This window comes from Homalodisca vitripennis, chromosome 6, assembly GCF_021130785.1.
Source record: "Homalodisca vitripennis isolate AUS2020 chromosome 6, UT_GWSS_2.1, whole genome shotgun sequence".
Taxonomy (NCBI): Eukaryota; Metazoa; Arthropoda; class Insecta; order Hemiptera; family Cicadellidae; genus Homalodisca; species Homalodisca vitripennis.
Genome location: NC_060212.1, coordinates 118463887 through 118489628, shown reverse-complemented (window position 1 = coordinate 118489628; position 25742 = coordinate 118463887). Strand labels below are relative to the sequence as shown.

The 25742-nt window shown below is 34.6% G+C and overlaps 1 protein-coding gene across 2 annotated transcripts; it reads right to left on the bottom strand.

Annotated features, from left to right (window-relative positions):
* On the bottom strand, positions 1-25742 carry LOC124364814 (cryptochrome-2). Of its 2 annotated transcripts, none has more exons than XM_046820589.1 (11): positions 25595-25742; positions 24140-24242; positions 23090-23235; positions 22569-22763; positions 20915-21176; positions 19472-19600; positions 17386-17565; positions 15074-15214; positions 13921-14072; positions 2585-2790; positions 1-617 (listed from the first exon to the last, which is right to left on the bottom strand). In XM_046820589.1, exons 2-11 carry the CDS (start codon positions 24221-24223, stop codon positions 526-528), a joined length of 1587 nt encoding a protein of 528 aa, XP_046676545.1. In that variant the 5' UTR covers positions 24224-24242; positions 25595-25742; the 3' UTR covers positions 1-525. The 2 variants fall into 2 exon arrangements, with proteins under 2 accessions (XP_046676545.1, XP_046676546.1); XM_046820590.1 differs by lacking the exon at positions 25595-25742 and adding an exon at positions 25482-25583.

Genomic DNA, 25742 nt, shown 5'->3' with positions numbered 1-25742 from the left:
AGCTTAACTTTTACGTGTTAAATTGATGTATAACACCAAGTAGAAATATAGAGCTGTCTATTTAAAAAAATCATGGGAACCTTATTTTTCTAATACCCCTCGTATAATAAATATTGTGTAAGTTAAGGAACAGGTTTCATTCAAAATTGAACATTTAATGTTCTCTTATTCCAGAAAACACACTTGTTCTACATTGCAAAATGTGTTTGAATTTGCATTGAACATGTCTTAAACTAAAAATTAAAATGTATTTAATTTTTACCATTGCCATGTAACAAGCATGTTTTAAGCTCAGCTGATTTTAATGTCAACATTTACTGTCATTGTATACAACCATAAACATATATCTCGTAATTGTTTAATTATAGTAATATTGGTGTTGATGCGCTTTGGTCATTCGATGTGAAAAATATACTCATATGTTTATTACGTTCTCAACTACGTAATTTATATGATTGCACGATGTGATGAAACATAACCTAGATTCTTGAGCAAACTTGTGATGTTGATGACATGAGTTTGTGTTTATTTCTTGAAGAAATCCTTCAGAGTCTTAGTTTTGGCCTTCTTGTTTGGAGAAGAATCATTTTGTGATGAGGGGCGTTTTGAGCTTTTCTCTGAAACAGAACAGATTATTGCTGCTTATTATTGGTTTAATACAAGTTCAGTTCATATTTCTCCAAAGGAATTCAGTTACAGAGTATAAATATACAAATTTAAAATGTTTAGGAATACTATTGTTATCAGATAAAAAAATTTCTACAAGAACTATAACAAGTTGATAGCGGAAAATAATATTGAGTGTTTCCAAGTGTAAAACTAGAATAATTATAGTGCTGGACCAGTTACTTATATCAGTTTTATGCATTGCATTTTGAGCACACATCTCTACTCGGTATTCCTAAAAATACTAATTAGATTAAACAAACTATTCTCTGCACTAACTTATGTTTGTTACAAACCTATGTTCTCTAAATCCACAGTCAACATTTAAAGTAGACACTCTGAAATAAAAAAAATGCTTTTTTTATATACACAGATGTTAATACGATTTATGTAGTTGCACATGTTTAACCATTTGACTAAGTGGGTATTTTCTCTGTAAGCCCTAAAAAGTGAGTTTTCACTCAATATTTTCATTACGATCAGAGTCATGCTCACACACTCAATAACTAAAAAAACTTCACAAACTACATTCACGCATTTTATAAAATGCATTCCACAGACAGCCACATGTATTTTACTTACAGTAAACACATCAAAATGTTTACAAACTATCAGGTCAACCGGCAATGTAACAATGAAGTTACAACATAATTATTTTAGATAATATAACAACCAAATAGCATACAAATAGAAATAGAATCAGCTGATTACTTGGGACACCTGTCATTGAACACTGCTGTAAGGTGGTAAATTGGTTCTGAAAAAAATAAATAAAGAGTGGCTGAAATCTAGTGGTAATGATGAAAACTACTTGAAAGTGTTTCTTATTCATTCCGCTAGATCGCTTATGTATTTAAGCGAAAGATTATTCATCACGAAACATTATTGTGATAACCGTTTAGTGCCATTGCACCTCCCACGTGGTATTGGAATTACTGCAAATGGCATGAAGCACGCTCTTGACTTTGTTGCGGGATTACTAGTCAAAGGGTTAATCTTCATTTACATAAAAAATACTTAGTGTTATAGAAATTAGAATTTGAATGTATTTACAAAAGATCAGGTCATTGTAAAAATTGTGATAAAAGCTAAGGTTATAACAGGTAAGTGATTTAAATCCGTATGAAATAGTCCTTCCAGCTCAGATGGGTGGAAGTATGTAGGTTTTGTGACAACTGAAATATTATTAATTTATTCTCGTTGGATATACAGGTACGCAATACCTTTAAAACTGTTCAATATTCAAAAAGTTGTTGATATCAAAAACGTTTTAAAATGTTACCAGAATTCCAAAACACTTGATTATTTTTAGTTACCAATATTTCTTTAAGTTTTAAAGGCTGCCATAATGAAATTAAATAGCATACAAAGCTGGCCAATTTAAGTTTAAACAAGTTTGAACTTGCTTCAGCATTCCTATTGCCAGTTCTTTAAATATTTTATATAATTCACCACATGTACGACAAGAAATATTTCTGAGATATTGAAAATCCACAACTCTTTAAATCGCCATATGTAGAATACAATATCAGAAACTAAAAACATATTTAAATATTGAGAAATGTAACAACATAAACAGTTACATTTAAGGCTTTATACTACTTTAATACAAGCATTTACTTGTAACTAACCAGTATGCACATAACCGTTGTCAATCCCAAATTAGCACTTCCTCTAACTAATCCAATAGAACGACAGGTAGTTACAAATTAGTAACCTATAAACTAGATCAGAACTGAGACATATACCAGCCTATTTGTTTCCCTTGACAGTGCCAGAACTTATTGACATGTTTAGTAAACCGTTCCAACGAAACAGTTCTGAGGAAGTGAACCATTCCAGTTCCAGAATGTTCGGAAGGAACTGTTCCAGCTATTTGTGCACATCTCTAACGAGAACAAATACTATATATACTAACCAGCAGCCACCTTGCTTTCCTTGGTCTGTTTGTAAGCAGCGGACATACGGCCAATGTTGTTCTTGTATACCTCCTCGTGTATGACCACCCGTCGAGGATAATCCGTCCCCACCACACACTTTGCTTGCTTCTGAACCGACAGCGGGGCCTCCCAAGGCTCATAGATGTACTCTGGTGGCAATTTCCTTACTTCCGGCACGTACTTCCTGTTGACCAATCAGACACTTTATTTCTCAACACTGGGTAAGATCTATTACAAAACCAGATCCATATTAAATTATCATCTTTTAAACATGCAATGTATAACAATAGCAGAGAATATATTATTTCAGACTCCTACACTCATCCACCAAATTCATCCATCTTCCTATTTATGGGAGGAATAAAAGCTTCAGATGGATGTGAGTGAACAGTACGGGTGTGTAGTACATAAAAACATGTTCCTACACATATGACAAACCATAGCACTACATTTGTTATAAATTTAAAAAGATAAATTACAAGTGAACAAAATTACCTGGAAATGAGGTTCCAGGTATATTAACTCAACAGATTGAATTCAATCACACAAATGTCCAGACAACGCTTTATACAAATAGTTAATACAATTAATAAACCATCAATTGTAGTTAGCAGTGTAAACAATAAAAACCCGTTAGTTTTGAGAATTTATTTTATAGACATTTAGCACTCTACCATTAAAAACAGAATTTTTGGAAGCTAACATGTTAAACCAAAAAGTAGAACACACTCATTGTGTCTGGTATCACTGGGCTATGGTCAGAAGAAGAATGAAGTTTTCCATCTATCTTGGGTGAGAATGCAATTCCCAGTACTACTCAACTACAGAATTGTTTGCATACCATTAATCTGAGAGTATACAGAGGTTTTAAGAAGCAGTAGTTCCAAAACTAGAAAGAAAATATTATTAAATTTGACAGTTGAGAGTTGTTGTTTACTTAGAATGTACATCAAGTATACATTAGTGGACAAAGATTATACGAGTGTAAATTATTATCGTAATTCTGGTGTAAAAATAATATAATTGACTATTGGCACCTGTAAAAAAATATTATTTTGCTTTATTTTATATATACAGGGTGTATATTATGTCTGGAAACACCCAAATATATCCTTTAATAATTTAAATATAAATTTGAAACCTCTTACAATCGTGATAGAGATTGGGCATCTACTTTTTGGAACAAAGTGTTTTGTTATGTCACACCAACGGGGGACGTCCTGCCGAGTGGTATCGTGAATATTCTTAATGGAAGCCTATACCTTGTGATACATAATTTTAAAGGTAATAGCTTACTGAATTGAATGCCACAAACCGCATCTCAAAGGAATTATTCTATCAGAAAATAGAGCATTTTTAGTATTGAAAATTTACTGATGTTCAACAATGTAATTTTAACATGGTTCTTGCCACAAAATGTGGTTACACTAATTTTTTAGCATTTTTTAAATGTTCAATTAAAATAAAATAAACAATTTATTTTTAAGCTGGTTCTATTAGCACAAATTTGCCAGTTTTTATTACAGTACAATTATGGAAAATACTTATGTTATTGATTTCTTATTACAAATAAAAAAATAATGTATGCTGTTAGGAAAAGTCTTACAACAAACGTTTTACCTGCATTTGGTGTCAAAGCAATTGTTCGAAACTGTGTTCCTTCTATGAGAATGAGAATGAGAATGAGAATGAGAAATGAGAATATCTTTATTTACAATCTTTGAGATTATAAACAGTGTCATTAAATACATTAACATCAGGAAAAGGTTTTTTGAAGATACTCTTCCAGCGTGTTAGAATGGCCGGTCTAGAAGCCATTGATGTAGTGCTATCTTGAGGTCCTTTCCTCTTTTGGACAGCAGGTGAGGTGGTAGGAGATTTGTGGAGCTTCATTCCCATATATGATGGTTTTCGCTCATAAAGCCTCAGACGATGTACAGGAAGGCTGTAGAGGTGTACATTTCTGGTGTTGTAGTGGTGTACATCATTGGTCCTTGGAAAGACTCTCCCCATCAGCGTACATTATTACCTCTTGAATGTAAAGCGAAATGACAGTGAGAATCCTCAGAGACTTGAATGCCTCTCTACAGCTCTCAGAGGTTGTAGTCCCGCCAGTGTTCTAATACATTTCTTTTGTATGATAAGTATCGTTGGAGATTTGAAGCAGTAGTTCCACCCCAGGCAGCAAGACCATAGCGCAGGTGAGACTCAAAAAGGGAAAAAGTAAGTTATTTTTGCAGTTTCAAGGCTACTGAGAGAAAGAATTTGCTTGATGACAAAGTGACCAGTGTTGAGTTTTTTACTAAGATTGTCGACGTGTGATTAATCCAATTTAGTTCGGTATCCACTGTTACTCCAAGGAATTTTAAATGATCTTCAATACTGACATCTGGAATGGTTGGGACTTCTGATGCTCTCCTTCCAAAAGCGATCTGGTTAGGTCTTTGATGGATTTACTACAAGGTCATTTCCATAGCAATATTGGATGGTCATGTTGAGAGCTGTATAAGACGAGACCGCAAGGCCATCTGCTGAACGTTGGGTCAGAAATAAGGTAGTGTCGTCCGCATACATTAGAGGTGTGCAGTAGTTTTTCCTAGGTGTTGGGGTAGATCGTTGGTAAAGAGAATGAAAATCACTGGTCCTAATACGGAACCTTGTGGCACACCTCTCAGCACTGGAAGGACTTTTGATCTGACTGCCTTTGTGATACCATTTGATGAAGTGGTACAGCTCTACTAGTTGGGTACGACCCTTTAATGTAGCTCTCAAACCAATTATTTGCTGTCCCTTTGATTCCAAGCAATTCCAATTTCTTCAGAATGATGTTGTGGCTGAGGCAATCAAAACGCCTTACTTAAATCAAGAAACAAAGCTGTGGTCAATTTTTCCCTCTTCAATGCTGTCTGTCACTGATTCAATTTAGTTTGATCAATGCCGTTGTAGTTGACTTCCCTTTTTGTAAATCCATGTTTGGTTTTCATTTAAAAGATTGTGCTGAGCGCAATGGTCCAGGAGTCTTTGAAGAACAATTCTCTCACATAATTTTGAAAATGTTGAAATCAGTGAAATTGGTCTGTAGTTGTTTGCATCATGTTTGCACCCACTTTTAAATTTAGGGAATACTTTCGAAATTTTTAATTTTGAGGGGAATTGACCCTCTTTAAAAGATTTGTTGAATATGGCAACCAATGGGGGGGCTAGTTCGTCAGCACAAAATTTTAATACTTTGGAAGAAATTTCATCAATACCGGCTGAATTTTTGAATTTGAGGTTTTTAATTTGTATCTTTAACCTCTTCGATGCTCGTTTTGGTCATTGTTTCCATTAATGCTGTTTTCATGTGGTTCCACAGATTTCAATTCCTTCTTCTCATTCCGCTGGGGATTTTTTGTAGTAGTGTTGTTTCTGCCATATTAACAAAAAATAAATTCAGATGATTGGCGACCTTCTTGAGGGTTATGTGAAAGTTGTCCATTTATTTTCAGTTTTATGTCATCTGTAGAGCTCCTGTTTTGGTTACGGGCATTATTAAACTAATTTTCCACATGGCTTTGGGCTTGTCGTCAGCTCTTTCTATGAAGTTGGCGGAGGCCTCTTGTCTCAGTAGTTTTAAGCGTTGGTCATAGGATTTCTTTGCATTTGCTGCGTCTTGTTTGATGTCGAGTTCCCCTGTTGTTTCAAACTGATGTTGTAGTCTTAGAAAGTTTTCTTTAAGCCTGCTGGCTTCTTCATCTGCAAAGAATTTAGGTTTTAATTTCTTTCTAGGTTTCTTTAATTTTTCTGGGGCAGGCAGCATCCAGGGCCATTGTCACTGTCCTTATGAAGCTGTTTGTAGGCTTCTTCAACGGTGTCAAATTGTTCAATGTCATGCCAGTTTTCATGTTGAAGTAGACATTTTAGTTCAAGGAGGTTTTCTGTCTTGAAGGTTCGATATGTACTACTGAAATTCTCAATTCGTACTCTGTTTTTAATAGTACAGACTTGAGCAGTGTGGTCTGATAGACCAGAATCGTACACGGTTGCAGTTAGTTCTTCACTTCTTAAGTTAGTACATATCCAGTCAATTGATGAAATGGTGTTGGAGGTTACTCTGGTAAGGTCGGTAGCTCCAGCCTCTGAATGCTGTGAGAAGCCAACATCTCCTGTAATTTACCTGATCTTCTGTCAGGTTTTAAAATGTCTACATTTATATCTCCCATGATTAGAAGGTTTTGAACTTTCCAGTTTACTGATTTCAATAGTTTTTGAGAGAATATTAGTGGATTCGTCTAAGTTGGATGATGGTGATCTGTAGGTACCCATTATGTATAAGCAGGGTGGTATTGAGCATAACCTTTACCAAAAGCCATTTTCCACATACAAGTTCTTCGCAGTACTGACTGATTGGTACATTAAAGGTACTCCTTTCTAAGGTATCTTCTACATATATTGCAACCCCACCCATTATATGCTTTTCCCTACAGAAATGTGCTCTGAGGATATATCCAGGTATTGGAGCAACATTTTCAATTTCCTGAGATTTGAGGACTGTGTTCACTTAGTATTATTATATTAGGTGTTTGGTTTCAGGTTTTCTATAAAGTGTATCAGTCTATTTGATCTGTTAGACAAGTCCTGTATATTCTGATGAAGAACTGTTTAAGTTAAATATTTTGTTTCTTGAAGATTTGTTTTGCTCTAAGGAAGATGCATTACTTTTTATATTGGAGGGTCTGACGTTGTTGCCTGGTTCTAAAAAAGGTGAGATGTTCATTTTTATAGGAGCAAGTTGATTTCTATGATAATTGGACTTTGACATGTTCTATATTCCTTTTCATAAAACTCAAGGGAAGGGTTTCTGAGGGTTCAAGTCTTGTAGCAGTTATGGGTGGCCTTCTCATCGATGAAGGGGGTACAAGGGCAGGGACTTCAAGAGTGGATGCTGTATTTATTTCAGTTGAGTGTGGTAGGTTGTTAATTTCTAAACTAAGTCTAAGTTCCTCATTGGTGTAAGTTTTTGTCAAATCCACCGCATTAGACTTTTGATTGCATAAACTATTATCCTTTTTATTCTCTGCTTGGGGTTTGTTCCTTTGGAAAGAGGGTAGTTTTTTATTCTGGAAAGCCTTACACTTTGCAGACTAGAAGAGAGACACTGATTTGGTCTCTATGTTTACCCCAATTGGACTTCACATCTTTAGGTCTTTCGTATGTTGACATGTGTGTTTGTGGAAGACAGGTAACATCTTGTGGTGTTTTGTAGGGGATATTTTCAGTCTGGGTGCTTTGCTCATATACAACTAGCTTTTGCTGACTTGATTGAACAGTGGCATGAGGCTTAACACTCAAGTCTTTAAGGGTAGTCTCCATGCTGTTCTGGCCTGGATTTAATTTGGGATATTTTCTAGCAAGATATCCGTTAAGTTTTGTGCTTGTCTTGCGTAAAAAGTTCACATTTTTCAGTTTGAGTTACAGTGTCAGTTTTGCTTGAGGTTTTCAGCTGTTGTTTGGCTACTCCTTTGGTTCAAAACTAAAGTTGTTTTCTCGAGATCCCTGTTTTTTTGTAACATATTTTTCAATGATGTTCTGTTTCCTGTCATGGTCTTCAGATAAGTTTTGAATTTCCATTACATTTTTCTTTTCTTTTCCAATCTGAGCTTCAGCTTCAGCTAACTTTTGGGATAAGGTTTCAAATTTCCCAAGAATATTTTTCCTCTTCTTGGCCATTTCTTCAACTTTGCCTCATTACGGCTAATTTACATTGTAAACATGATAACTTATTTTCTACAATAGTCAGTTGTTCTTTTAAAAACTTGTTTTCCTCCAGCAGTGCTGATCCTATTGTAGCAGCCATAGCAAGCTTATCATCTTCATTTTCTAAAATACTGCTCTCTAGAGTTTTATTGGAGTTGTTTAGAATGTCTTTTTGGTTATGAGTATTTGATGTTAAGTCAGAGGAGGAAGGGTTGTCCTATGGTATTTATAACTAGATCTTTGTCATAATCTGAGCCTCCTGCCTTACATGTGAAACATGTCCATGTTTTTATATCTTGAGAACTAAGTTTTTTTCAAAGTTTTTTTTCTTTTACATTTTGGCAGCCTGCATGATACCACATTTGCAAGGGACCAGTGCACTTTAGACCTGAGTATTTCACTCCTATTTCACATGAGCCACAGGGATACTTAGTAGGCATTTTTTACCTTAGTTGGTTTGTAATATATATACTTTAGAGTAACAATAGTTGTCAATATAAAAAAGTGTGATGCAGTTTTTGAGTTAAAGTGGGAAAATGTAGGCTTTTGGCTGGTTGCTCGTTTAAAAAATGGTAAAAATAACAGTTTTTTAGGTGAGCTTTGGCTGATTGCTCCTGTTAAATTATGGTAAAAAAATAAAACAGTTTTTTTAGGTGAGCTTTGGCTGATTGCTCCTGTTAAATATGGTAAAAAAAATTAAACAGTTTTTTTTAGGTAAGCTTTGGCTGATTGCTCCTGTTATTGTTTCTTAAGTTTCTAGAGGTCAAGTTTAATAGTCAACCAATGTTGAAATAAATGTGCTTGGTTACATTTTGGTAGCCAAGTGCCGTGTCAACTGAGATATTGCCAGCAGCTGTTAATGCTGTAGGTCAGCGCTGACAGTGCTGACTAGGTGTCCGGTCAGTGCTCCAGTATCAGGTGGCCAAGTGCCGATGTGGCCAGCACTGAGTGAGTGGAGGTTGAATGTCTGTTTGAAACAGGTGACGTGTATTAAGCCAGTTGTGATGGCAGTTCTTATGACGTCACAGTAAGTATTTTATTTTCTTGAGAGAGAGTAAGCTTGAATGAGTCTAACTTAAGTTATAGTTTCATGCATACAAATTTTCTTCTTAATGAGATTTTTCTTAAAGCTCGTAGTTAATTATTGTCTTTAAAAAGTCTTTGATGTTAAAATAGAGCTTGCTTAGTCATTTTAAGTTTTTGTCAAAAATAATTAAAAAATGGTTTGATTAGATATTGTATTTTGTAAGTGAATGGACTTACCTGTTAATCCCAGGAAGGTTTGTACACAAGTATAGTAAAATTTGTTGGTTATTTACCACCTTTAATGCACTTTTTTCCTGGAGCCACTTTACTATAGAACTATAGGCAGTCGGCCATGATTGTTAGGTCTACGGTTTGACAATGAGCCAAGCACTTGTGTAAAAATGATTCGACAGAGTTGCCTAACATTTCTTCAGTTATCAAAGCAATCTCCTCTATAATCCTGTTTCTTAGTTTCTTCCCAAATTATGAGGCTTTCTTCTATAAACATTGGATTTTAAATGAACCATAGGAAATAATCCGATTGGTGACAAATCCGGAGATCTTGGAGGCCATATCGATTTCTCCTCTTCGGCCAATCCATTTATGAGGAAACCTTAAATCCAGTAATACTCTCTTACCTGTCTCCCATAATGGGAGTGGAAGCACCATCCTGCTGAAACCATACATTATCAGTATCTCCTGATTGCCAATTTGAATAGCTGGGATTATTTCATTTTATGGAGCATATTGTAGTAAAGTTCGGCATTTAAATTTCCATTGATGAAAAAGGGTCCAACAATTTTGTTTACCTAAAATTCCACACCATACGTTCAGTTTTTGTGGTTGCTGTGAATGGGACTCAGTAATCCAATGTGGGTTTTTCACTAGCCCAAGTAACGGCAATTTGGCCTGTTAACATTGCCATTTAGGAAAAAAGTTTGCCTCATCAGAAAATAGTATGTTGGTCAGAAAATCTCTGATTGTCATCATATTTGCGCATCACAAGTTCACAAAACTCACAACTCTTCTGTCGTAATCATCCTCCACTTAACTGTTGACTAAATGAACTTTAAATGGTTTTTGTATTTATTAATTTTCAAAATCTTACTCACAGACATAGGGTGCATATCATGTTGCTCCGTGCAGCTTTTCTGGAGCGATGTAATGTGGGTCCTTCAATATAAATGTTTGCAAAACATCTAGTGCATGTTCTTCATCTGTTGCAGATTGTATCCTACCCGACTTTGGCCGATTACGTACACTCCCTGTCATTTCAAAACGCTCAATAGTTTTTGATATTGTTGAAACACTTAGGGATTCCTTTCTGGGAAAGTGTCATTAAACAAATTACAAACTTCCCGATAAGAATCTTTGACGATCGCCATATCCTCGCATCATCAACAGAGAGTAATTCGTTCTCTTTTTCAGACAATTCCATTAAAATGCCAAATAAAAACTGAACTACTGTAATTAGATAACTTGTGGACAGCAATGCTTCAGAGACACTGATTAACTCGACAGGAATGATATGACCTTTGTCCAATTTGTAATTCCCAACTTAGACCTGGTCTAGTGAAAGCTCATGCTCAACAAACTGAAACCTGTAGACCAGATGATTAATAACACAATAATGTTTTCTCATAGGCTAGTGACCTTTGTCTCTTTAAACCTTCCTGCTGACTGGAAAAACACCAAGTACAGATTCATAAGTAATCAGAGAAAGTGACTCATAAGTTTTATTTTCATTGAATAAAAACTGGTAAATTTGTACTAATGAAACCAGCTTAAAAATAAATTGTTTATTTTATTTTAATTGAACATTTAAAAAAATGCTAAAAAATTAGTGTAACACATTTTGTGGCAAGAACCATGTAAAATTACATTGTTGAACATCAGTAAATTTTCAATACTAAAAATGCTCAAGAGGTAATAATGTACGCTGATGGAGAGATGTCTTCCAAGGGACCAATGATGTACACCACTACAACACCGAAAATGTACACCTCTACAGCCTTCCTGTACATCGTCTGAGGCTTTATGAGCGAAAACCATCATATATGGGAATGAAGCTCCACAATCTCCTACCACCTCACCTGCTGTCCAAAAGAGAAAGGACCTCAAGATAGCACTACATCAAGGCTTCTAGACCGGCCATTCTACACGCTGGAAGAGTATCTTCAAAAAAACCTTTTCCTGATGTTAATGTATTTAATACACTGTTTATAATCTCAAAGATTGTAAATAAAGATATTCTCATTCTCATTTTCCATTCTCATTCTCATTCTCATAGAAGGAACACAGTTTCGAACAATTGCTTTGACACCAAATGCAGGTAAAACGTTTGTTGTAAGACTTTTCTAACAGCATACTTATTTTTTATTTGTAATAAGAAATCAATAACATAAAGTATTTCCATAAGTTGTACTGTAATAAAAACTGGCAAATTTGTGCTAATAGAAACCAGCTTAAAATAAATTGTTTATTTTATTTTAATTGAACATTTAAAAAATGCTAAAAAATTAGTGTAACACATTTTGTGGCAAGAACCATGTTAAAATTACATTGTTGAACATCAGTAAATTTTCAATACTAAAAATGCTCTATTTTCTGATAGAATAATTCCTTTGAGATGCGGTTTGTGGCATTCAATTCAGTAAGCTATTACCTTTAAAATTATGTATCACAAGGTATAGGCTTCCATTAAGAATATTCACGATACCCTCGGCAGCAGGACGTCCCCCGTTGGTGTGACATAACAAAACATTGTTCCAAAAAGTAGATGCCCAATCTCTATCACGATTGTAAGAGGTTTCAAATTTATATTTAAATTATTAAAGGATATATTTGGGTGTTTCCAGACATAATATACACCCTGTATATATATATATATATATATAATATATATATATACGTGTCACCCAAATATGTATCAGGACGTATCTGTAATTAAACATTATTACAATACTACATTGGTGTTTGATGATTCCCGACAAAATGTTATAACACATATCTCTGTTTATCATGACATTACTGTATGTAATCTTACAGTCTTACTGGCTCTCTTTAAATTGTAATGACCTATGTTTGTACTATAAATACGCCTAAAATTTACATTTCATATAATTTACTAAACAGAGAAATTTTACTAACATCGTATGTTAAGAAAAATTGTAAAATGTAATGCTCAGTGTTACGTACGAGGGGGTACCCAAAAAAAAAACCGGAATTATTTTATAAAAATTATATATCAAATTTTTTACAATACGACCTTATCTCCTTCAAAATAATCTCCATTACAACTAATACACTTGTCCCAACGGTATTTCCATTGATCAAAACATTTTTTGTAGTCATCTTTAGAAATGGCTGCAAGCTCGAGCTTCGTTTTTTTCTTAACCTCTTCAACGCTGTCAAATTGTTGACCTTTCAAGCCTCTTTTCATGTGTAGAAATAAAAAAAAGTCGCATGGAGCGAGGTCAGGCGAGTAAGGTGCGTGGGGCAGCGGAACCATGCCGTTTTTGGCTAAAAACTGCCTAACTGAGATGGCTGTGTGTGCCGGTGCGTTGTCGTGGTGGAAGAACCAGTCTCCAGTCTGCCACAAATCGGGTCTTTTCTGGCGAACACTGTTGCACAATCTTCTTAAAATCTCCAAATAAAATGTTTGGTTGACAGTCTGACCTGGAGGAACAAACTCAGAACGAACAATGCCTTTAGCATCAAAAAAGCAAATCAACATGGTTTTGATGTTTGATTTGACTTGCCGACATTTTTTTTGGACGAGGTGAAGATGGCGACTTCCATTGGCTTGACTGTTGCTTCGTTTCTGGGTCATAACCATAGCACCATGACTCATCACCAGTAATTACCTTTTCCAGAAAATCGGGATCATTTTCGAGATGTTCTTTCAGAAGGCGGCAAGTTTCAACTCGATGTGCCTTTTGATGGTCAGTCAGAAGTCGAGGAACAAATTTGGCTGCAACCCTTTTCAGTCCTAAATCTTCTGTTAAAATTCGCTGAACCGAGCTCCAAGTTAACCCACTACTCTCTGATAGTTCCTCAATTGTCTGTCGACGGTCGGTGAGCACAAGTTCATGAATTTTCTCAACATTTTCGTCCGCTCGAGAGGTTGATGGACGTCCAGAACGAGGTTTGTCTTCAATCAACATGTCGCCATTTTTAAATCGAGCGAACCACTCGTAGACCTGAGTTTTCCCCATAGCATCATCTTTGTAAGCTGTATTCAACATTAAAATAGTTTCTGCAGCATTTTTACCAAGTAAAAAACAAAATTTCACAGCTGCACGTTGTTCACTTAAACTTGCCATGACAAAAAACGAAACAAGAACAAAACAGGGTTAGCGAAAACAGTCACTACGAACGAACAGAATGCACTAGGTCAATGAAACTGGGGTCACTGAGCTCGCAATGGGTTGCGCGACACACGCCTAGCGGCAGGAATGTGTACTCACGCTGCCGGCTGCCAGCAATACAATTCCGGTTACTTTTGGGTACCCCCTCGTAGAGTTGAGCTTCAGTATAAACTAAAGGATACCTGATGTAGTCGCCCAACTTGTCTGTTTTCTTTCCAAACGCGACGGGGCTGTACACTCGGTAGAACTGGCTGAAGAACGCTGATGCCGAGAGCCACATCCAGTTGCCCGCATTGAGAGCCCAATCGGCATCCAGCAGCAGTTCTTCAAACACCTACACCATCTTGGTACTGTTGTATTCATTCTTTAAATGGATTATACTTGTATATACATAATGTAACAATTTTTTCAATTTAATTTTACTAAAAACCATTTAACCCTTTTAAGGCCAGCCAATATTGGTGCCATCCCCCAGGAGGGTTCACTTCTGGCTGTTTTATACCTTTCAGTTGAACCCACACTGGGTAGAGCAAAAACAGAAGTGTCACTTAAATCTGGACAACCTTATGGATGTCAAGGAGGAGGCACATCACTAACTGCTAATGTCGAGATTCTGGGATTCAAGGGTAATTCGATAGGTCTAGTCTACTGTGGGAGATAACTGGAGTTGGTGGGATTCATTCCCTAAAAGCCAAAAGGTTCTTGATAGCCTAGATATAAAGGTGTGTCAAATCCTGCCTGCTTTGACTGGAGAACTGGTCCAGAGCTGACTTCCCTTCTTCTGAATGGACATGACTTGAGATAAGTGCCCTAAATTCTTCCTCATGGATCTCAACAGGAGGTGAGCCCTACACCCAACCTTACCCTTTCAGAATATCCTGGCACTTCGGAAGTAACGCAAAGGTCCTTAAAGGACGAGGTGCAATTTCCTAAGCTGTTGTCCTAAGAGAACAAAAAAAGTCTAGACCTAGTGATCAACACTTTTATCCCAAAATATTGTTTCTATAATGTTGCTGTAATTCAAGTTTGTTTACAGAAGAATTATGTATAGTAAACACAGTTTTGACAGGACTTATAATATTAGCAATTCAATAAAAAGTCTTGCAGAGTGCTAAAAACAATGCAAACCAACCAGTAGACAATTTTCCAACACTTTTTCATAATTAGCTTGGCTCTAAAATGATTGATCAGACCACAGTGTTGGCGATAAATGTTAAGGATTAAAATTATTAGAAAATGAAAACTTGTATGGTTCTGCTATAATTATTCTTATCAGTTTCAAAACTGAAAAAACTAAATATCTTATAGGTTGAAATGCAAAATATGAATAACAACCTTCTGACCATCTTCCCAAGACTGCCACATGTCACCACGAGTCAGGAAGCATGCCACGGCATGTCTGGCCAGATGATGTATCCAGCCCTCCTGGCGCAGCTGTCTCATGATGGCATCGATGAAGGGATATCCTGTTTTTCCCTACACACAAAAATCACAAATATTTCTGAATATTACTGTTTAATTTAAGATTTGATGATCATAAACGTTTTAAATTGAAAGTTTTCTTAAAATATTCTACAAATAGTAGAAATGAATGTTTAAGAAAGTTTTCTCACCCCGTATACAGTTTGTTCACGTGACATTGCACCAAACTTCAGGTGGTGTTCTCTTACACCAGTATAAATTAAAATGTCTCTATAGATACGTTAAAAAGTATTTGGTTTTCAGTCTATCTGTGTGATGTGTTTCGTAATTAAAAGCCCATATATTACACATGTTTGAGTTGTAGCAGTGTTACTTTATTTGTGTTAATGAGACCAAACTTAAAGCTGATAATAAAAGAAATAATTTAACTAGTCTAAAATTGCAGCTCAATAAAATGTTTAAACAAATTACACAAAAACCTTAGTAGCAGCCAGGAAATGGCAAGTCACATAAAAAGTTGACCATAAAATAACAAAAGTTTGACTTCCTTGTTCACTAAAATAATCACACTATTTGGTATAGAAAGAGGTAAATCTTAACACTATATTGTAACTATACAATCAGCATGTCATAAAAAAAACTTGGTCCATTACTGTGCTATACAAACTGTCTTTCTTCAATTTAAATTAAATTGCCCTACAGAGTTTGTTAGATTTAATAAAAATTCTGGTGTTTCTAAATGTAATTTATTAATTAATACCTGGTTAGAGTAGAGAAGCAGGGCATTTTCTCTTTAAAAAAAGTACTTAAATACTACGATCAACCAGAGCATAGACCTTTCTGCACTAAACCTACATAAGCTGCCTACAAATTTTAAAATTAACATGATTTAAATTACCTTTATTCCTATGGAGCATTTGAGAGTATTATTTAAAAACAGTCACAATTTTCAATGTTTTTAGAATAATTTATGTGATTATTAAACATAAAATTACTATACACAAAATTGTTTACCTGTATCATTTCATCTACCATCGACTTAAAAATAGTAAAACTAAAATTTGTACCTTTTTTAAAATTAAAGCTCAACATTTTAATTTTAGTGCTTCTTAGCATTTTGGCCAAATTGAAGATCTTTGGATAATTGGATTTTCAGATTTGATTTGGGCTATCAGGACTGCACTGTACACCAATATTTATGGCTACATCTACTGACAGCTCACCAATTCTGAAATCTCTCAAAATTATCCTTAACCTATTGGGTAAGACATGTGCTGGTTACATGTCAAGTGGTCTAGGACTGGCACAGTCATGTGCTGGTTACGTAGTTTACATTTAGCTGCTCTTTACTTATAGGCCATTCTAGTTCTGAAAATATCCTACATATATTATTGCCATGACTTTAACTGGTTCCTTTACTCAGAGAAAAATGCATTTCATTTTTTTGTTACTGGCAGCACTGAATTGACCACCTGTTTGTTGGAACGTGTTGTCATTGTTTTTTATTTTTAGCTGCTACATGCGAGCTGTGTAGTTGTAAACGAAGTGTAAAAAACTGTGTGATTCTGTTGCTACTTTGTTATCAGACAGTGATTACGAGTGCGATTCTGATAGCAGTAATAGTGATGGAAGAGTGGAAGACGTAATTATTTCCTGTGCTAATGCACAAGTATTTCACTGAAAGGTTGACTACTAAGCGCAGACAAAAAGTGTAAATAATGTAAATATTGTGTTTTTGTAGTTGTTGTTATTTTAAAGTATGTAATTTGTGTACAGTGTATAAACAGTAGAATTTCCGACAAAAGAAGAAGTTTGAGTAAATTACCAGAAAAATCATTACCCATATTATTTTCCATTATTTTATTTTTTAACTTATTATTTGAGTCACGAACATTTTTATTTATTTAAGAAACATTAGGTACAGTATGTTAACTTATAATGTAATTAAATAATAATAAAAATGTTTGCTTTCAAAACTATATACATATATGGACAAAATTAACAATTTTTGAAAACCAATAATTGTATTAGAAATATGGTATTTAGTTTATTTAATAAAGATTTTACTGTAAATACAGTGGCATCAAAATTATTTACTATTTATTACTTACTAATACTTTTTTAATGGGTTAATATAATGTTACGTTAAGTTTAAGAAAAAAAAAACTAGGTCAATTTACAATTTTAACAGAATGAGACAAATATTATATAAACATAATACTTACATGTGTCCACGCCTCTAAATACTGAGGGTTCTTGTTCCAAGGCACTTGTATACAGACAGGGTTACCAACCATCTTATCGAAGTTGGGTGTCGTTGAGGCCACAGTGTAGTAAAACTCCCGCCAGTACATCTGACCAATCAGAGACACAGGTGGTTTGCTGTGTGGCCGGCCACTTACAACCTATACATGTACTACAATCAATCAACTGTTGGTTTAGAACATAATATCATAATGGATTATGAAATGATGCTAAATGATGTTTTACAAGTTATAATATTAAGAAAGTACTTGTGTCCGTTACGAAAGCTCCACTACCATTACTGAAACACTAGTCTGTGTATACATTTGTTCGTTAGTGTTTAAAATGTCTCCATCAATTGATAACCCTGCTGATTATGAGGTAAGCGCTATGATTTTTTTATTTGGCTATTGGCATGAAAGCAGCTGTCATTCATTGTCAGATTAGTGACATTTATGGGAAAAAATGTTATGAGCGATGAAATAATCAGGAGATTGTATAAGATCGGTGTTGCCTCACGTTAATTGTGATTTGTACAGAGTCAATGATTAGGCCTCACATTGTGGCATCCACTTGTGTAAGGTCGGTTTTGCCCCTCGCTGATTGTGATTTGTATGGCATCAGTGATTAGGCCTAACGTTGGTGGTGCTGTTTGTATAAGATTGGTATTTAGGCCTCACATTGAGGCATCCATTTGTGTAAGGCCGGTTTTGCCCCTCGCTGATTGTGATTTGTATGGCATCCGTGATTAGGCCTCACGTTGGTGGTGCTGTTTGTATAAGATCGGTATTTAGGCCTCACATTGAGGCATCCATTTGTGTAAGGTCAGTTTTGCCCCTCGCTGATTGTGATTTGTATGGCATCCGTGATTAGGCCTCACGTTGGTGGTGCTGTTTGTATAAGATCGGTATTTAGGCCTCACATTGAGGCATCCATTTGTGTAAGGTCAGTTTTGTCCCTCGCTGATTGGCTAGTTAAGGATCAGTGTTGAGTCTGTATGTTGGTTGCCACACGTTGGTTACTGAATGGGATCGGTATGTCACCGCCTAGCCCAACGTGATTGTAGTAGTTTTAATGTGATCGGTTATATGTCATGGCCTCATAAAAGTGTAGCCACTTGCAGTTTATTGATTCTGTGGGGTTTGATATTGCATTACGTTGTCTGTGCGATCTGTGTGTGATTAGTTTTATATTCGTTATTTGTAATATTTCATTAAATTTAGATAACTTCACTTTGTTCTGAATAGTTTATAATATGTCACTATGATACAAAGTTTACGTTGTTAATTTGTATCCCTCATGATAGATAATGTATAAAAGTCTCAATTGTTGATAAGATTTGAATTATTCATCTAACACACTCACCACTTAAGTATATATTTTCAGAGTATAAAGACTCAAACCACATTCAAATAAATATGTTACAATACATGGTTATAGAGTTTACTTTTATAATTATTATGAGTTACGAGTGTTCACAAGAAAATAATTCATTATACACTACAATAAACGTAATTTAATTCACTTTAAGATTCAGATTCAGATAAAGAATCAGTTTTGAAAGGAATTAAACTATTCATATATAATCAAACAACCATGGTAGATGCTTCTACCTGTAAAGCCAAAGAGAGGAGAGCGATGCTGAGGCAGAGCCGAGGATAATGGAACTACTATGTTTAAATTTTAACAGCTTGTTAATGCTGTTCATAAAATATAAATTTCTTTTCGTAACTGTTACAATGTAATGATTTCAATTTACTCCAATACAAAGTTAATCTATCTTTTGTCTATTAATGTAATTTAACCTTCACATGGGCTTTGGTGTCACAGTCAACAACAAGACAATGTTACTAGAATTGATTTGACTGTATCCACCCGCCAATTTGCCGCAAACTCAATAGAATTTGAGCTGCGTAATATCGCTCTGTTCTAAGAGTGGTTAAAAAAAATCAGATACAGCTGATTCATTAAAGTATTATATTTTCTAAAACATACCAAAACAGATTTTATATGTAATTCAATTTACACTCTGTAAAAACCAAAGAAGTTATCCATTTGAAAGCTCACCTCCTTGAGCTTGTAGTAGAAGAGTCTTGCCGATAGACAGCCAAACTTGAGATAGGGACTTAATACTGTAGTGCTAGGCTCCAGACTGTTGGGCGATGTGTTTGGCTTCTCAAACTTACATATGTATTCCTGCACATGTAATATTTGTATACATAAAATGGAATTATTACACAGTTTTAAATTTAAAATACTCTTATGTTGATCTAACTTTCTTATTTTTCTCCTATTTTAAAGAAACAGTAAATATAGAGTTTAGCAACATCTACAAAAACAATTGAAAATCACTTTTAAAGTATTCTTGACTAATCTGTCATTATTACCAAATGCTGTAATGAGGAAAGTATTAGAAAGTACTGAAAATTTAACCCCTTAAGTGCTGGCTTATTTCAGACATATACTCTGCCCTGGCTGGTTTTATTTGGTCCCAAATGTCTATAATACACTAGCTAATTTTAAAAATCATATATATTTTTTTAATTTATGATAGAGACATTACATGTAAAATTGTAAAATTCTATATTTGCAGGTGTTTTAGGAGAGGGTATAGGAGGACATGTTTACTAATACTAACTGGTCAATAATATAATATATATTTTTATAATATTATTTTGATAATGATAATTCACAGAAATACCTACACTATTAAAACAGCAGATAAGAAAAACGTCGATGATAAGCTTGTTTACAACGCAGTTATAGAACGAGTGACTCACGACATGGAGGGTTGAAGCAGACGACGCACAGAAGTGGTGGAACAATCTCTTCCCCTCCTCATCCCTACTGTGACCCAATAGCAAAGGACAATTTGCCGTGAAGTCAATAGACAAAGAAGTCAGAATGACCAATATATAAAGCACTACATGTGATTTTTGTATGGTTATCATTTTTACCGGGAGTACACAAGGTTTATATATAATCTAGGTGAAGAGATATTCTCAATATCTTACCAGGTGCACAATTGAATGGACTACGATGTTTTAGACACAATCTCTAAGCATGGTGGAGCAATAGAGTTTTCTACACATAACGTAGCTATGTTGAGAAGGATTGTTCAATGTGAATGTTGAGTTAAAAAGGACACCCCTTGTATTGAAGAAGTACCTTTTAAATTGTGGCAAATTAACCAACTGTACAGGTGATAAACAACATGTCCAAACTAAACCGATATTTACCAAACAAATACAACTGAAGATTTAATAAATAAATAATTAACAATTTGACTACCGAGCGGTACAATCTCAAATGTCCAGGCGTCAGGAACAATAAGCTAGTGTCGGCAGCAGCAGGAAGGAAACGTGTAAGCACAATGACTAATATTTTTTTTAGTTTACCTTCCTAGCAATGTGCTCCTCTATTCGGCGCAGAGCCTCAGTCAATAAGCTAGTGTCAGCTGCGGCAGGAAGGAAACGTGTAAGCACAATGACTAATATTTGTTTAGTTTACCTTCCTAGCAATGTGCTCCTCCATTCGGCGCAGAGCCTCAGTCTCCCCGCCAGGATAGAGGACGGGTCCCAGTTCGTCAGGATCAACCCCCAACTCTTCTAGGGTGGGTACCAAATACTTCCCCTCCTCTAACGGAGCCCTGGCCTCTTGAGGAACTCTGGTAGGAGCTGCCAATGCCTTTGGTGGGGGTGGCAGGCTCTCTGCCACCGATATCCACTTCTGGATTGTCAGGGGTGCTTTGCCCATATTCTTTGCTATTATCCTACAAAACAGTTGGTTCTATTAATCTAAGCTAAAAAGACATATCCAGCAAGCCTTGACAAGTGAAAAGTTACGTGAAATTTTAGACACAGCATTTTTCCTTTCCAAGTCTTAAAATTACTTATATTTTCAGGTGCTACTGGACCCAATCAATTTGGCCACATAATCAGAAAAACAATCTTTAAACATTTTAATTCATCAAACCTCTCAAAAGAAAATGTACATGAACCATTTGCCATCGGAGGCCTCAAACGTGGCCAAAACTTTTTATTGTTTTTTTTCATAACCATGTACATCACTTTTATTTGGATTTAAATGTCAGTATTTGACCTTCGGCTCTTTAAATAACTGAGATCCAAATTAAATCCTCAAATAGTTTACAAAGTTTATGAGCTTCAAGGTTGAAACTTTATTGATTGGTTACTTATTATTTGCTTTTAAACTAACCAAATAATATGTAATTTAAGTTATAGTTTGACCTGCTTTAAAAAGTATTTTTATTTGTAGTTATTAGATCAGCCTTCAGTATGTCTCTAGAATCAACAGAATAAACACTCATTTCCATATTTTGAGCTTCATCCCCACCAAATGCAGTAATATTTTAATAAGTAAATAGAATACACTATAGCGGCTACATTGACACTGACAGTCGGATAAAAGATAATTCTGAATGATGTCAACAATAGTATGTGCTAAAAGTAGAGAAATATTAATTTAGTTACATATTTGGTCAACAGATTGCAGCACTTTCCAGCCACATATATAACTGCGCAATACAATGACCACACTTCGTGGCCTGACGACCTGAACGGCAAAACAGCGAGGGCCACTATGTGTGGCCCGCCGAGCTTAGAAACAGGAAGAGGTCATAAATCAACAACCTAATCTATGCGAGGCAGAGAACAGCCTTGGCCACCATTGTGACCAGGTGATATGAAAGGCCAATCATATGAATTTAATACTGATCCCAAAGGGTTAATAAATGTTATGAACCTTAATGTTTTTAGGTTTTGTTACACTGAATAATAATTGATTATAACATATTTATAAATTCTTAGAATGGTTTTGAGAATGATTTATACTGAAAAAGATTGATGCAAAAAGTACTAACTGACATAAAGGCATTGCTCTGAATGAGCTCAACTCCAGATCTGTAACTTTCTGCGTGAGTATGCCACCACTCAATTGTCATGCTTAATTTTGTATCTGGCTGTTTCCTTCATACGCATGACGTGTTTAAATAAACAAAGAAACTCGTGGTCCAAAGACGAAATAAGTGATAAACAATTTAATATCAATACAATTTATACAAATGGCAATAGCCTAATTTAACTAACTTTAATACAGATTGGTTCACAAAAAAGTACTTGCTTATATATGTACTTATACTTACAGCTCAGTGTTATAAATTGTATGTGAAACCTTCTTGACAACTTCAACTCCAGCATCCTCAGCTAACTTTGTAATGACAGTGTCACGTTTCAAAGCGTACGGTTCAATGTCAACCTCAAATGTCAGCCTCTTCACATTCCATTCAGTAAATATTTCTCTCAAAACATTTTCTGGACTTCCTCGAAGGACATAAAGTCTGCAAAATAACCGTCATATTGTATTACTTAAACAATTTTTATAAAGAAAGTTGAAAATAATTTTTCTACAGCATTGAAGAGTTAAATAAATTTTTGATCTTTCATTATCATCTGTAAAGTAAAAATATCCTAGCCTGTATTTTTTGACAATGCCACTTTCAAAATATAAAGAGGATAAAATTAATTACATTGGTAAAATACATATTCAGATTGCTAGAAGTTAGTTAAGATAAAAATTATAGGCATTCTTTCTTTCCTATTTATAAGTTCTTGTGTTACAAGTAATGTCTATGTCGGAGGCAGTTTGTGTCATTTGAAATATTACCTTGAACCAATTTTACGAAGATTGTTATCTAAATCTTCAAGTGATTGTTGTAGAAACCTCCAACGATTTGGACCAACTCTAAGAAATTTCTTTATATCCGGATCAAGGATAAAAAGAGGCCTCAGTTGGTAAAAAACTGGTCCTTCCTGAAAAATATAAATAAATAAAAGTATACAATAAATCTGCTTTTGATTAATTAAAACCGTTTAAAATACTTATGATAACAAAGGAGAAAGTGTGAGCATCCCCATCCTGTTAACATTGTAAACTATTAGCTCTATATAGTTATAGAGACTTACACTTAAGTATATATGTCATGTATATATATATATATATATATATATATATATATATATATAGATATTTTTATATATATATGTGTGTGTGTGTATATATAAAACATCAGGGTGACTTACACTTGGTATTATTGGGTTATTGGAAATGGTATTTGGTTATAAAATTTAAGGATTTTTTTACAAATTTATTTTTTCACTTTCAATTGCAAAAAAATGTAAACTGTTGTAAATTAAGTGTAGTGAGCTTTCATCAGAACGAATTGTTTTTCGTTACCATACGTTATTTTTATTGCGGTTTAAAGTGACTGAAAGTATAAAATTTGTAAGTTTTACAAGTTTACTTTTAACTCTAAAAGGATTTTTAACTGTCCACAGTCTGAAAGGTAGCTAACTACTTTAAAAACTTCCTCAATGAATGATCTTTTAATTGGTAATTGGGCTTAAGGAACGTCCTTCATTGACTAAAATAGCTTAATGTTTGAGTACCTGAAAGTTAGAGTTGAATAGATATACCTGAGAGTTGAATAATTATTATACTTTATGGAGCCCTATATCTGTTCCGACAGACTGAAGTAGTAACTATTTAAAGATAGCAAATGTTTATTCACTTCATTGCTTCAACTTCTTTATACTCAATCTCATTGTACTGTATCACCTAAAAATTCAAAATTATCTCTCTTAAAACCAAATTTGACCAGCATTTATTAGCTATAATAGACTAAATATTGATTCAGCTTGATTTACAACAAATAACCTTTTCTAAAGCTGATATTAATGCTGGATTGTCATGTATTCTGAGGCCTTTCCTGAACCAGTGAACTGATGACGGAGGAGGCATTGTTGCATCTATTGTAAATCTGAAACAAAAAAACCATGCTTAGAAAAATCGTGGTTTTATATAACGTAATGGTAAGAAAAACAAAGTCATGTCATTCATATATTTCTACTTAATTGTATAACTGCATATAACTTATACAATAATAAAAGGTAAACATCTTGACAGGTTAAATAATGTGGATTAAAATTTAAGCGCCAACAAATTGAAATAGAACTTTTTTCTTGAGGTGGCATCCTACATCAAAGCAATAGAACGTTTGGAACTGCTTGTTTGGATGTTTCTATTTTTTACCAGTGTGCAGTCTGCACCATAGCTGTGCAGACTGCAGATGTCCAAAGGTATATATTTATACAATTCGTAGTTAAAAATTCAGCCCCTTGCATTGGTTTGTTAAAAATTTGGTCTTAAAAATGAAAAGAGGGTGAGGATATACCTAGAAAAAGTAAGTTATGTAAATCAATTCAAACATCCAAGATATCCAAAATGTCCTAAATTTCTTCTAGTTTTATGAAATGTATAGATTATTTTATAAAGAAATACTTATAATACATAAACTGGAAATAGTAAATGAACACAAATTTGTAACCACAGAGACACATTTTTTTCTGAAACTCACTAAATGCATTATGTACTACAGAGTTTATTCAGCAGTGGCATTATAAAGCAGTTCTTTATATTTCCAGTGGTATATAAAATCATATCATTGTTCACCTGAATATATACTATAACAAGTGATAATAGCGAATAATGCAAATTGACAGACGATTCATTGATTGCCAGTACCAACTCTGTAAGTAATGGAATATCCATTGATCACCAGTTAGGAAGTTGTAACATATCATTGTCCAGCCTAAAATACATAGTTCTGATTAAATCACTGTAAACATTCATACACAAAAGTACGATTGGATTATGTTAATATGTTCATTTAAGGTCTAATTCCATTGAATATGTATAGGCACCAGTGTTCCACACAAAGTTTACCGCCCTCAAAACAAATGCCCTCTCTAAGTCATCAACATTGTCTATTCCAAAAAAGTTTGTCAGATTTTCAAACAGAAATAAATTATCCAGATAGTGTGTAGTCGTCCCCTGGGGGACCAGCTATACAAAAACCAGCCTACCTTAGGGGCCTGCTAGCTGAAGGCACAATTACAAGTTAAAAACCAGCTATACGAATTAGATTAAAATGTCCTCTAAATTATTATTTAATTTAAATTGAATTTACAGTAATCTGAATTAAAAACTCAAAACTAACCTAACCAATATTATTGTCAACACTTTACATTATATTTATATGATTAAAGTGCAACTGAACAAACTGGTAACACGAAAATAAACACTTTGCCAAAGAAAGTCCGATAGGATTACCTCTTTAAGAACTTTGATTTCTTGATTTATTCCTGTATATAAAATTAACAACTGCCTAACACACCTAGTATACTACAATATAAAACAATACTGTACTTTCCACCTGCTTGCACTTGCGGTATTCGTCTGCTTTGTTATTGTTGTCTAA

Coding starts and splice junctions, on each gene's coding strand:
- LOC124364814 (XM_046820589.1), bottom strand. CDS start 24,223: ATGCCTCCTCCGTCATCAGTTCACTGGTTCAGGAAAGGCCTCAGAATA. Junction 19,601..20,914: donor AGGAGCACATTGCTAGGAAG/GTAAACTAAACA, acceptor TTACATGTGCAG/GAATACATATGTAAGTTTGA. Junction 618..2,584: donor GGAAAGCAAGGTGGCTGCTG/GTTAGTATATAT, acceptor GTTCTGTTTCAG/AGAAAAGCTCAAAACGCCCC.